The sequence below is a fragment of the Halichoerus grypus genome, chromosome 8 (genome assembly GCF_964656455.1).
Source record: "Halichoerus grypus chromosome 8, mHalGry1.hap1.1, whole genome shotgun sequence".
Lineage (NCBI taxonomy): Eukaryota > Metazoa > Chordata > Mammalia > Carnivora > Phocidae > Halichoerus > Halichoerus grypus.
The window spans coordinates 60,688,160-60,701,975 of record NC_135719.1 but is presented as its reverse complement, the minus strand read 5'-3'; the positions used below and the strand labels follow the sequence as shown (position 1 = coordinate 60,701,975).

The 13,816-nt window shown below is 47.0% G+C and overlaps 1 protein-coding gene across 1 annotated transcript in view; it reads right to left on the bottom strand.

The window, feature by feature from the left end:
• MYO5C (myosin VC) overlaps positions 1-13,816 on the bottom strand; it is an 89,727-nt gene that overhangs the window by 69,780 nt on the left and 6,131 nt on the right. The window contains exons 2-4 of the mRNA XM_036116647.2: positions 8,526-8,636; positions 3,474-3,639; positions 2,743-2,887 (exon numbers count right to left, since the gene is read on the bottom strand). Coding sequence (XP_035972540.2) covers positions 2,743-2,887; positions 3,474-3,639; positions 8,526-8,636 — 422 coding nt within the window. The remainder of the gene's footprint in view (positions 1-2,742; positions 2,888-3,473; positions 3,640-8,525; positions 8,637-13,816) is intronic.

Here is a 13,816-nt window from a genome sequence, read left to right as displayed (position 1 = left end):
ATGTGATCAAGCTGAACACACAACTCTGCTTCCTGCTCTGTCCCCCATGTTGAGGTTCCCTCAGACCACTCCTAGGTCAGTGATCTGCTAGGAGGACCCACAGGACTCAGCACATAGCCACACTCATGGCTAAGATTTATTATAGCAAAAGGATACAAAGTAAATCTGCAAAGGGGAAAGACACAGGGGGACAAATCCAGAGGAAGGCAGGCATAAACACTTCATTCCTCCAGCAATGAGTTATGACAACCCATGGGAAGTCCTGTCAACCGGAGAAGCTCTTCAGAGATTCAGGACCCAGGGTTTTCAGCGGGGGCTGATCATGTAGGCATCCTCTGCCGAGCACATACCAAACTTCCAGATGATCAGAAGGAAAGTAGGTGCTCAGCAAGAACTCCATCATTTACACAAACAATTTAGGTACAGTGCGTCACTCTCATCAATTAAGCACAGTGGGAAACTTCCTAAAATCCAAGTTCCCAAAGGCTAGCCCTGGGCCAACCCTGCAAGCAGGCCTCTGAAGATAGCTGTCTCGGGACCAGATCAATTCCTCTCTGTGTATCCCCACATAAACATAAAACATCTTAAAGACATTATTTGGAGAGCAATTATTCAAAATATGATTGGGAACATATGTGCTCAGTAAACCGACATGTTCTATATAATTTAGAGATCTTAAAAAAATGTATTCAACTTTTCATATCATGAGATGATAGAACCATACTATAATGCTGTTCTAGGTATCCAGCATTGCTTATATACTAGGTACTACACGAATACTTTATAAGGATTCTCATTTAAGCCTTGAGAAAAATCCTATGCCACATATACCCATTTTACAGAAGACTACAATAGTGACTCAAAAAGGTAAAGTGACTTGACCCAGTACACAGAGCACATAGCCTCCCTGTGAACCCTGGGAGGACCTCAGAGATAAGCTCCTATCTAAAAAAGCAAGCCTGCGAGGAGGTGAGTGACAGACACCCCCAGTATCCCTCGGCCAGGTAGAACCAGAAGGGGGTTCTAAAACCAGGCTCTTCTGACTCCCAGTTTAGCATCAGCAAGTCCAATATAAACCTACCTTATGTTCAGTACTGTTAGAATGAGACCTCAAGAGAAAACGGGCTCTTCGAGCTTGAACCTGGCTCAGCCCTACGGCTCCAGTGAGCTCATACTGCTGACACCCAGGAGCAGCCCTGGCCCAACAGGTTGTGAACTTCATTAACTCCATGAACTTCAATCACAGAGATGCCCACGAGACCTACAGGGAGCCAGGGCAAATCCCAGAACCATGGTTGTTTTATAATTGGAAAGAAACATGCTGTAGCAGAGACCAAAGTAATTGGTCATTAATTGGTAAATCCCTACCCAACATTTATCCTTTTCTTCCTTCTTAGAAACTATGTCTCAATTTTCAGTGGGCACACTGCTGCCCATATGAAAGACTATATATCCCAGCCTAGGCATGGCCGTGGGATTAGGTCCTGGCCAATGAGCTGTGAGCAGAGGTGTTTTATGGAGCACACACTTCCCCTCTGACACTCTGTCACCTAGAATATGGAGGAGATGGCTAAGTATTAGCCTGCCCCCAGGAGGAGAGCCTCACTCCAGGGACAGAGGATCTAGAAGGCATTAGGTCCCTGACGACTGGTAGAGGTGCCCCGCTAGTCCCAGACTGCCCATCAGCCCATCAGTCTTTTTTGCAGGAGAGAACCATACACAGCTACCTTGTTTATGCCACCATTCTTTTCCCCTGATTATAAGCAGTGAAACATGAATGGGTGCTCTCCGAGTGTCTGGCTCACAGATGAAGACACTAAAGCTGAGGAAGCTCAGATGCTGTGCCCGGGATTATGTGGTAAATAGTTAGCAGGTCCAGGCCCTGTGCCTCAGGTTTGCATTCATGAAATGAGGGCAATGATGGCAGCTCAATGGACCTCACAGGGGTGTCGCAAGACTTAAAGGAGACCACTGCCTGGAAAGTTCTTCTGCAAACCATAAAAGGGTCTACAAAGATAAGATGGTGTTTCTACTCTTCATACTTTACAGATGAGGACATTGAAGCCGAAGGAATAGTTATGGGAAAAATAAATTACACATGGAGTCAAAAACCCTGAGCACACATCCCAGCTCTGTTTGCTGGGTGGCCTTGGGGGGGGTGACCCCCAAATCTCAGCTTCCTGCTCAGGCATCTCTATCACAGGCCAGTCTGAGAGCACCCACGACGATGTACGGGAACGTATGCACAGTGCCTGGTCCACAGGAGGCTTTTAATAAATGTTTGCTAGCAAAACAAGAACTCCATGGGGCCATACAAAACACAGGTGGCAAAATTAGGATAAAACTCCAAATCTTCTACATCTAAAACCTGTGCTCATCTATCATAAAATTTTGCTGGCCCGGATGGGGGAAAAAGCTTAAGCAGCTCACAGTGGAGAATAAATCAATATTCCTCCAACCAAACACACCGCAAGAGAAGCATCTGCCATTCCCAGATTGGTAGGTTTGACTTTTGACTACCTAGAAGGAAGAAAAACCAGGAAACTTGGTCTAGACAGGTTACACATGCAGTCATTTGCTACTACGTTATAGGCAGTCCGCTCCACCGGAAGTCCCCTCTGGTCTCATGGTCACCTTTAATAAGACCAATGCCAGAGGTTTCCCCTCCACTGTGAGGGCCCAGCATACGCAGGGGCGGGGCGCTGGGAGAGAAAGAGGAAGCCCCGCCCAGCAGGAGGCTACCTGGCCATCTGCTTGTAAGCCTCTTCTGCCACCGCAAATATATGCGGGTCCATATCGCCCATGTTCTGCCCGCTGTAGGCGTGGATGATGGCATCTCCGTAGATCGGCAACTGCTTGTAAGGATTCATGGCCACCAAAATGATTCCTGGGGAAAGATGTCCAATGCAGTGCTGGGGGTCTTACTGCCACCTGCTTCTCCAGGTTCTTTGGAGCAAGCCCAGCTCTGCCAGTTATTAAACCTGCCGTGTGACTTTGGGCAGGTCACCTAATGCTCTGAATCTCAATCCCCTGTGGATGCCACCCACATTTCTGGATAACTGTCAGGGTTGGGGGAGATGACAGATGGGAATGCCCTAAAACTGAAAGGTTTTACAATTCTCAATGTAAATATAATGATAACATCATTGCCCAAAATAAGTAATAAATGTATCAAATCCAACGAGAAACTCAAACATAAGCTTTATCCAGATATATTTTTCTTGGGAGTCTGATCTTAATTCTTGCGAAAGATTTTCCCCACCTTAGACACTTCTGTTTACAACAGACTCTTGAAGATCAAATGTGTGTGCTTGTTAGATAGAAATCTGGGCAAATGTCTAGGTCTGAGTACACATTTTGGCAGAAGTCAACATTTCTAACGTAAACATGAACTAAAATGTACTCAGGACACCCTAGACAGCAAGCGCAGTATTTCTGGGTCATTCCTGCTCTCTTAGAATCACTCTCCTTACCACTGTAGGTGTAAATGAGTTTGGATTCTGCAAAGCGGACTCTGAGATTGTGGAGCACTGCGGGCTCGTGGAGATAGCTGAGGGCTGTGAGGTCATTCTCACCCACGAGGATGTCCGGGTTCCGAAGCGGAGGCAGGGATTCTGGATCAATGGAATAATCCAGCTCCTGTGGACAAAGATGAAATTAAAGTTCTGGAAGTAAAAGACTCTTGGTGTTACTGAACTCCCGTCCTCTGTCCTATCTGCCCCCCTTTTGGAGTGATCCCTGACACTCTAAAAACAAACTTATGTACAGCAAAGAGAAAACAATTTCCATGACTGACTCTTGGGAAATGGGAGCCAGGGGACCAGGGTATTGGCTGTGTGCCCTAGGGCAAGTCATTCACCCTTTCTGGGCCCTTCTCTCATCTGTGAAAAGACTGGGTGGAGCTACAGGACCTCAGTGAAGCATCAGTGAGAGATGACAGGGAAGCCACATGGGCAGGGACCCGGGCACGCCATCCCCAACTCTACCACAGGGGGTCCACTTGTCCCCCACTTGTATGTAGTTTAGATGCTGAGCGCCATGAATGTTTTGCTTGAAAACAGTGTTCTACTGGGTGGTGAGGAGTGTCTGAAGGAGCCCATGTGGGTGACAGTCTCTCTTTGAGAGGACCTGGGTGCTCCTGACTCCTGTCTTTAGCTGAGGGCTGCCTGTTCCTATCATCCTTGGCCCTGGGCTGAGTAACTTGTTGGGGATGGTCTCTCCTCTGCTGGATTTCACCCAGTATTCTGACAGTAGCTGCCTGAGTAGAATGAAAGAGAGGTTAGTAAGCCTTGTGGTGTCCATGCCACAGGTGACCAGGCTCCAAATGTCAGAATATCAAAGGGACTTGATGACCACCTGTTCTTACTTTCTTCACTTTCATATCACAGCCCGGGGAAGTGACTCGAGCCAGATCACCCCGCAAGCTTGTTTCCCTATCACTTTCCTAGGCTGCCTTCCTTTTGATCCCTGGTCCTGAAGTAGTTCTACATGGTGACCTGGCTGCCCCCTCACAAGTGCCCACTGCGCAGACGCTCTGCCAAGTATTTGGTGCCCCTCAAAACTGCCTTCCAAGGAGGGCATTACTACCCTAATTAACAGCTAAGGAGACAGCTTCAGAGAGGTTGAGGTCCTTGTCCAAGCTCACACAGTTCGTACGGATCTGGCTGGCTCTGAAGCCTGTCATGATGCCTCCTGTCACCACCAATAGGGTTTTGTTTGTTGGTGACTTGGTCAGTCTGTGTGGCTTAAGGAGAACAGCTCAGGGCAATCCAGGCCAACTGGATTGAATCATAGCTGCCTGCTCTGTTTTCAATGCAAATATATTCGTGGGTCGGCCCCAAGCAGAGTTATTATTTTTCCCTGTTTTACTGAGAAATAATTGACATAGATCACCGTGTAATTTTAAGGGGTACAACACGATGGTGTGATTTACATGTACTGTGAAATGATTAGCACAGTAGGTTCGGCTAAGATCCATCATTTCATATTGATGTAATAAAAAAAGGGGAGAAAAGAAAAAAGAAAAAAATTTTCTCCTTGTGATGAGAATTCTCAGGATTTAGTTGAACTTTCCTAGCAGTGTAGCCCCAGTCCGCATGTCATGCATGACACGCCTACCACTTATTAACTGGAGGTTTGTATCTTTTGATCACCTTCCTCCATTCCCCCTCCCCGACCCCTGCGTCTGGTAACCAGAAGTCTGATCTTTTTTTCTATGAGTTTTGTTTTTTTATTTATTTATTTTTAGATTCTACATATAAGTAAGATCATATAGTATTTGTCTTTCTCTGATTTACTTCACTTACAATAATACCTTCTAGTTCCATCCGTGTTGTCACAAATGTTAGGGTTTTTTTCTTATGACTAATATTCCACTGTATGGATGCACATACACGACTTCTTTATCCGCTCATCTGTCGATGGACACTTAAGTGGTTTCCACATCTTGATTACTGTGAATAATGCTGCTATCAACATGGGGGCGCAGATGCCTCTGTGTGTGTGGTAGTGTTTTTGTTTCCTTTGGATATATTTCTAGAGGAGGAACTGCTGGATCATATGGTAGTTCTATTTTAAAATTTTTGAGGGTTCTCCATTCTGTTTTCTATAGTGGCTGTGCAATTTATAAGCCCACCAACAGGGCACAGGGTTCCCTTTTCTTCACATCCACCCGTGCATTTGTTACTTTTTGTCTTTTTGATGATGGCCATTCTAGCAGGCATGAGGTGATGGAGATGGTGCCTTTGATTTGCATTTCCCCAGTGACTAGTCATGTTGAGCACCTTTTCATGTGTCTGTTGCCATCTGTGTCTTCTTCAGAAAAATGTCTGTTTAGGTCCTTTGCCCATTTTTTATTGTTTTTTTTTTTCTTTTTGATATTGAGTTTTAAGAATTCTTTTTTTTCAGCAGCATTGATTTTTATTGCTATTTTTTAAAACTTTAAAAATTTTTTTATATTAGTTTCAGAGGCACAATTTAGTGATTCATCAGTTGCGTATAACACCCAGTGCTCATTACATCAAGTGCCCTCCTTAATGGCCATCACCCAGTTACCCCATCCCCCTACCCACCTCCCCTCCAGCAACCCTCAGTTTGTTTCCTAGAGTTAAGAGTCTCTTATGATTTGTCTCCCTCTCAATTTTCATCTTATTTACTTTTCCTTCCCTTCCCCTATGTTCATCTGTTTTGTTTCTTAAATTCCACATATAAGTATATTTTGGATAATACCCCTTATCAGATGTATGGTTTGCAAATACTTTTTCCCCCTTCTGTGGGTTGTCTTTTCAGTTTGTAGATAGTTTTTTGTTTTGTTTTTTTTTGCTGGGCAGAAGCTTTTTAGTTTGATGTCGTCACAGCTGCTTATTTTTTATTTTGTCACTTGTGTTTTAGGTGTCAAATCCAAAAACATCACCAAGACTCATGTTAAGGAGCTTTATTCCTATGTTCCCTTCTAGGAATGTTGTGGTTTCAGGTCTTACATTTAAAACTTTAATTCATGTTGAGTTAATTTTTGTGACTGGTTTAAGATAGGGGTCAAGTTAAGCAGACTATTCTTAATCTACACATTTTCAAGAAAAATGCTGCTCACCTATGATTTTTCTTTCCTTGAGTTTTTCTGTTATCTATTTTAAATCAATAACCTCCTTTTGGGGTGCCTGGGTGGCTCAGTTGGTTAAGTGACTGCCTTCGGCTCGGGTCATGATCCTGGAGTCCCAGGATCGAGTCCCACATCGGGCTCCCTGCTCAGCAAGGAGTCTGCTTCTCCCTCTGACCTTCTCCCCTTTCATTCTCTCTCTCTCAAATAATACAATCTTTTAAAAAAAATTAAAAATAAATAAATCAAAAACCTCCTTTTCCAGTTCAGCAACTGCCTCTGTGTGTGTGTGTGTGTGTGTGTGTGTGTGTGTGTGTGTGTATGAGAGACGCAGAGGGAGAAAAACAGGAGAGTCCTTGGGGGAAGGGCAGAAAATGTAAAGAACATTAGGTGAACAGTTGGAGGCACAAAACAGGCTTTGTCCTTCATGGAAGAGAAGAGGGTTAAGCTAAGGAGCAGTCTGGCTGTCTGCCCTCTTACCCGCCTCTCCTGGGCTCGGGTTCAGAGCCAGGAGTGTCGCTCCCTGAAGCCCTGCCGATAGGACTAAGGCAGCAAGTGGCCACGGCTGCTACAGTTGTGAGATTTTTTTCCTGGAGCCACACGCTCCCTAACGAGAACCTGGACCGAGCGCGGGACATGCTCAACAAGGCTGTAAGGAGCCACTGGTGCGGAAGGGCAGGCTCCAGGCGAGCACAGAGTCCTCCCTCCGGGTCTCTCTTGAGTCTGCACATGCGAGTGCGCGCGCGCACACATGGATCATCTCATTTGGTCTTCAGCAACCCTGTCACTACCATACTGTTATGAACTCCAATTTGCATATGAAGAAACTCAGGGGCTCACGGTTATAGACTTAGCAAGTGGCCACGGCAGGCTTTGAATCCACGGTATGACTCTTGAGGGAGTGCCCTTAACCGCTATGCTCATATGCTCATCTCCCTTCCCAGGATCTCAGGAAATGACTCCCAAATCCAGGACAGTCTGGGTGTAAATATTGTGTCCTGTCTCTACAGAGACCATGCGCATGACTCAAAAATTCCAGCATTTTAATATTCATGTGATATTCCCTGCACCAACTCTAACATCCAGATGGAACACGAATCCTTTGTCCAGCTCTGCATCCAGACACTTAACGTTAAAAAGGTCACCCTCGCTATGGATTCAGTGGGATGTCATTACGGCAATGAGGGCAAAAGACAACTCAATGATAGATACTTAAAGTAACGGTAAAATCTGCTGGAGCTGATAATCAAGAGACATATCCAGCCTTTGGGAGGACCTGCTCACAGGCACCCTTGAGCACAGGAACCACCACTATGTGACCCAGCCACACCAGCCCAGACAGGCTCCTCACAATGTCACACAAAGCTGGGCATCCCGTTCCTGCCCACCTCCCGTCACTTCCCCAATCACCCTGCCACGCACCCCCCTGGAGGTCCCAATGCTTGCCTGTTTCTACCACCCATGGACGGACTTTCCCTCCTTCTGTTCTCCTCCCACCCCTTCCTCTCCCTTCCAAATTTCTATCTCCCTCCTCTATTTCTCTTCCTCTTCCCATCTTGAGGTTTCTCTCAACCAGTTTATGCCTTGGGCTCAAACTACCTCCCTCCAAGTTTCTCATCTTTGCCCAGTCTCTATGCTGAGACCAATGAAACCAAAATGGCAGGTCACTTCAGCGTTCTCCCCATCATGCTGAATCCCTGGGGCTGGAGCATAGGACACAGACCTGTTTCCTGTGTCTCGTTCGAGAGAGAGGCCCTGGTGACGCAGGGCACTTGATGCTTTCATTAGGTCAGTGTCAGGCGTGCGGCACAAACAGGAATGGATCCACAGCACCAGCTGGCCACTCCCACGGGACCATATGCCACCCTCCACACACGGTGCAGTTATCCCTTTCTATGTTGTGGCAGCCACGGCCAGCAAGGACCCTCACCGTTCCATCCTCCAGCAAGAGTTGCAGGACTTTGTCACCAACTCTGTAGTCCTTTGCTATTTCAGCAGACTTCCAAACTTCTTCAGGATCAGGAATCCATACCCTGTTGTACTGACCAACAGAATAAAACAGCCTTAATTTCAGCACTTTGAAAACAAAAACACAGATCATGAGATAATTAGACTCCGGGAGATTTCTTTCTGTCTGCTCAGTCAGTTCCTTCATCAGGAATACTTTTACCTAATTTTTGCTTATGAGGTAATCTTCAGTGTGTCTGTGATGTACCACATCTAGTTGCTTCATTTTATGGGCAATGGAATTCCCAAAGCTTCTTAAATATACCTTGAAAACGGAAAGCCTGGGAATGGAAAGGAAATCATGAGTCCCTTCATGGGAAGATCCGAGTGCTGTCTACGAGAGCTGGAGCAGAGGGATTTGGTTCACCACTGACGGGCTGTGTGGGCTCTGGGCCAGACACTTAACTTCTTGTGCCTCGTTTTTCTCATCCACAAAATAGGCACAATATCTACTTCACAGGTTTGCTGGGAGGTGAAATCAGACTGTGTAGTTGAAAGCACTCTGCCAGATGCTATGGAAGTATTGCTAGAGCAGTGTTATTTCACTGGTCAGTAGCCAAGGATTCCCACTGTGGGAAATGTGGAAGGCCAGATGTGGCCGCTGAGCTCAATTCCCAACAGGCAATTGCAACACCTGGCTCAGTGCTGGTTTGCAAGTCTTTAGGCAGAACCACATTGCTCTGTACTGAATTGTGTCTCTACCAAGTTCCTATGTTGAAACCCTAATCTCTGATGTGACTGAATTTGGAGATAGGGTCTTTACTCAGTAATGAAGGTTAAAGGAGGGCATAGGGCCCTGATCTGATGGCTTTAGTGTCCCCGTGTGAAGAGACACCAGAGAGCTCACAGGCGCACTCTCTCTCCACCTGCATGCACCAAAAAAGGCCATGTGAGTACACAGTGAGAAAGCAGCTGTGTGCGCGCTTGGACTTCCCAGCCTGCCTAACTGTGAGAACAGAAGCATCTGTGGTTGAAGCACCCAGGCCAGGACTACTGGTAAGGCAGCCCTCGCCGACGGACCGCGTGTCTAGTACGCTCTCACACGGGGAGCGGGCCGTCTCACTCCCCAGAACTCACCAGTGGCACCTGAACGCCACTCAAGAGAGAGACAGGGTGGCTGCCATGTCTGTCATGGGGCCCGCGATTAAGTCCCCTCCTCCTGTCGGCAGCACGCACGGACTACTCTTGCTCCTCCTCCCAGACCCCACGTCTCACACTGTCCTGCAGGGCTCTCCGTTGGTTTGTTCATCCATTCAGACATTCGGGCATCCGATAGACACTCGCTAAGCATCTGTTACGTGTATGTGCTGGCTCGCCAAGAAGGAAAGGCACTTGCTCTCAGTCATCATGGTCCTCCTGCTAACCCAGCCAGCCTCTAACTGGGAGCCGCATGCGTGTGCGCATGTGCGCACGTGTGTTCGCGCCCCTTTGCTCCTGGGCCCCTAGTCTACCAGTGCCCTCTGACCCTGAGGAAATACTCCTTCGTGTTGAAAGATTGTACCTTCAGGAGTCTTCAGTTACAAAAAGATTCCTAGCAATAAAATTATGACATTTTAATTTTCCTTATTACAGTGCTATATATTTTCTACAGTTGCATATATTACTTTTATAATCAGAATAGTCTTTAAAGGCACATGTCAAAGTATATGTCCACAAAAAGACTCGTACATGAATCTTCATAGTAACTTTATTCATAATGGCCAAAAACTGGAAACAGACTAGATGTCCATTAATATGAGAATGAATTAAAAGATAAAACTGTGGTATATTCATACAATGGAATACTACTTACCAATAAAAAGAATCAACTACTTATACAAGCAAGAATGTGAACGAATCTCCAAAACATGAGGCTGAGCCAAAGAAGCATTCCACAAATGAGTACCTTCTGTACGAATCCCTTTAAAGTGCTAAGACAGGTAAAACTAATCTAAGGGGCGGGGGGATAGAATCAGAACAATAGTTGCCTCTGGGGGAGATGGGGCTGGGGAGTGAGTGGGAAGGCTCTCATGGGAATGTTCTCAGGTGATGGCAACATTCTATACCCTGACAGGGTTTGGGTTACCCAGGTGGTAAGCACTTTTCAAACCTCACAGAACACAGACATAAGACTGGTGTTTCATTGTTTGAAAATTTTACACGAAGAGCTAAACAAATATGAAACTCTTAACAATAGGCACACTAATATATTTAGGAGGACATGTATGATGTATGCAGTTTACTCTAAAATGCTTCAAAAAATAAGATGGTCTGAGGGCTGGATAGAAGGATACAAAGATGGATAGACATATAACAAATATGGCAAAATGTTCATGGTAGCATCTAGGTGGTAGGACAGATGTGCACTATAAAGTCCTTCCAACTTTACTGTATGCTTAAAATTTTCATATGATGTTGGAGGAAATAAAGAAAAGTATAAAACAAATTTCAGAGAGCCAGTACTAGACTGGGACAAAGTTGATAAGGAGCACATCTGTTTATCTATTAGTTAATATAAATGGACTTGTTTAAGCAAAGAAATATATACATCTCATTGGCTGGGTATCAGTCATGAGTCCCTAATTTATTTGGGTTGCCTTAATTCTTGACAGCTAGCTGGGAGTGTAGGAGCTTGCTGAAATGAGTCACGGAATGGGTAAGACTTCAGACACAGAGTCAGAGAACACGGAAGAATGACCTGGAGGGCAATGATACACACTTAGGTACACATGTCCATGCAAACAGGTGGACAGAAGCCTCATAAACACACAGGCACACCCACCCTCCATCCACACATACTTGTTGCCATAGGCTACCATTTCCTGCCTCAGGTCGGCTATCAAAAACATTGCTAACCTCATAAGTGAAATCACTAATGAAATATCCCAATGTATCTATGCCAATGAACAGAATTTTATTTCATTTCATTTTATTATTTTTTTTAAGTAGGCTCCAAGTCAAATGTGGAGCCCAGTGCAGGGCTCGAACTCACAACCCTGAGATCAAGACCTGAGCTGAGATTAAGAGTCAGACACTCAACCGACTGAGACACCCAGGCGCCCCAGCCACTAGAGAATTTTAGAACTCAAAGGGTCCAGGGAGATCATCTACTTCAAGTTGTTTAAGTTTTTTTTAAAGCTCCAGAAGGCTTACTTCAAATGAAATGGGGGCAGCCTCCTATATGAGACAGGTAAAAATGGAGGGGTTCTGAGGAGGCTCTGAGCTGGGGACCGCAGCTGACATCCCTGGGGTCTTCCCAGGGAAGCCGGGAGTTCTGAGAAGTAATGTTAAAGTCACTGAGCCAATCCAAGCCTTTTGTTTTACTGACCCCAAAACGTAAGCCCAGGGAGGTCAGTAACTCACCAAACACCACACAAAGTCACCAAAGCCAGGACTCCATGGAGCCAGGGCCTGCAAGTCCTACTTTGAACTACTTGTTCATTAAATGAGTCTGGCTTTGAAAAGAATCTTGAGGGGCGCCTGGGCGCCTCAGTCAGTTAAGCGGTTAAGCGTCTGCCTGTGGCTCAGGTCATGATCTCAAGGCCCTGGGATCGAGCCGCATGGCAGGCTCCGTGCTCAGTGGGGAGTCTGCTTCTCCCTCTCCCTCTGCCCCTCCCCCTGCTCATGCTCTCTCTGTCTCTCTCTCAAATAAATAAATAAAATCTTTAAAAAGAAAAGAAAAGTCTCATCTGCAACCATCTACTTGAGAGTGCACAGGCTGATTTGTTTCACTGGCTTGTTTCAGCCAAAAGCAGTATTAAATGGAAGGCAGTATTAGGACATACGGAACCCAAAGTCTGCCTCTCTTGTGGAGGAAACACAGATGGCCTCGGTGGCCCCTGGCTCCCCGGGCCGCCCACACCTACCAGGCCTGGTGCCTCTGCCAAGCAATGCTGCCAGTCACTGAGGGCCCCACGGCTGAAACCCAGCCTGGTAAGTAAACATGACAAAGTTTACCCAGTTCCATGTCAGTTACACCCATTCTGACCCTCCCTCCTTCCTCACATTCTTTGACCCACAAAGCAACGCTTCAACTGGGAGGAAGAGCTCACTTTGCAGCGTTTAGACAAACAAACAGCAGTCCGTGCAAACAACGTGACTAGCTCTCATGTGACCTCCCCGGTGTGACTCCTTCCTGAGGAGCAGGAGCCTCCAGACTCAGTCCCCCTGCCAAGCCTGCCAGGAACAGGCCTGCCGTGGGGCCAGGGGAGCAGAGATGCCTGTCTCCCGTGCTTGGCCTGCAAATACTCTCCCATGGCGGGAAACCGTGTTTCCCCCAGTTTGCAAGCCAAGGGAGGCTTGACAACGAGGCAAACGCTTCAGGAGCACAACCCTTAGGAAGTGACATGTCCTCGGGAACATGCCGAATCCCCCACCCCACATGCTCGGCAGAGGAGAGGGCATCTTCTCTCGTTGCCTGCCTATTGGAAGGCGTCTGTGGCTGTCGGCCACAAAAAGGGCTTGAAGACTTGCCATGGAATAGGGAACACCACAAGTTTCCTTCCTAGCAGCTCTCTGGTCCGAAAGGGAATCTCCACATTCTGGGTCCACCAGGCCAGAGCAGCGATACTATGCTCCCTGTCCTTCCCCTTCCTTGTCCCTCCAGGCCCTTCCCAGGCTCCCAGCATCCCCTCTGTCTCCCAGTGTCCTTCCCAGCCCCTCCCCTGACAGGCTTTCTCGAGAGTGTCCTCCGTTCTCACAGCTTTGGCAACTGCCCTGGCACCTGTGCACCTGAGACCTCCAGCCCAGATCTCTCAACAGGTCTAGACCATATTTCCAACGGTCTCCCAGATGCTGGGCCCTAAATGTCCTCAGACGTTCACAAATTCCAAGCTCTAATGACCGTTGTGTCCCCACCCAAACCCACTCCTCCTCCTCAGTTCTCTTGACCGTCTAGTCAGAAACTTGGGACTGTGCTGGGCCCCCTTCCCCCTCCACCTCCAACAACGAAATGGTCCTCAGGTGCTGGAAAGCCTACATCTTAAACAAGTCTCACCTGTCTGTCCATCCACCCCAACTGCCATGGCCATCGATCAGCTCCCCCCACCTGCCCAACCAATCTTCTGACAAACACCATGGTCCACCAAGGGCTTCCTCAACCAGGCGGAAAACCAGGTTTCTGTGGATATTCACCCACACTGGAATCAGAATTTCGATGGGTGGGGTCCAGCAAGATGAAAGCTTTGAGAGCCCCCCTCCCTTATCGATTCTGATGAACAGCCAGGCCTGGGGAGC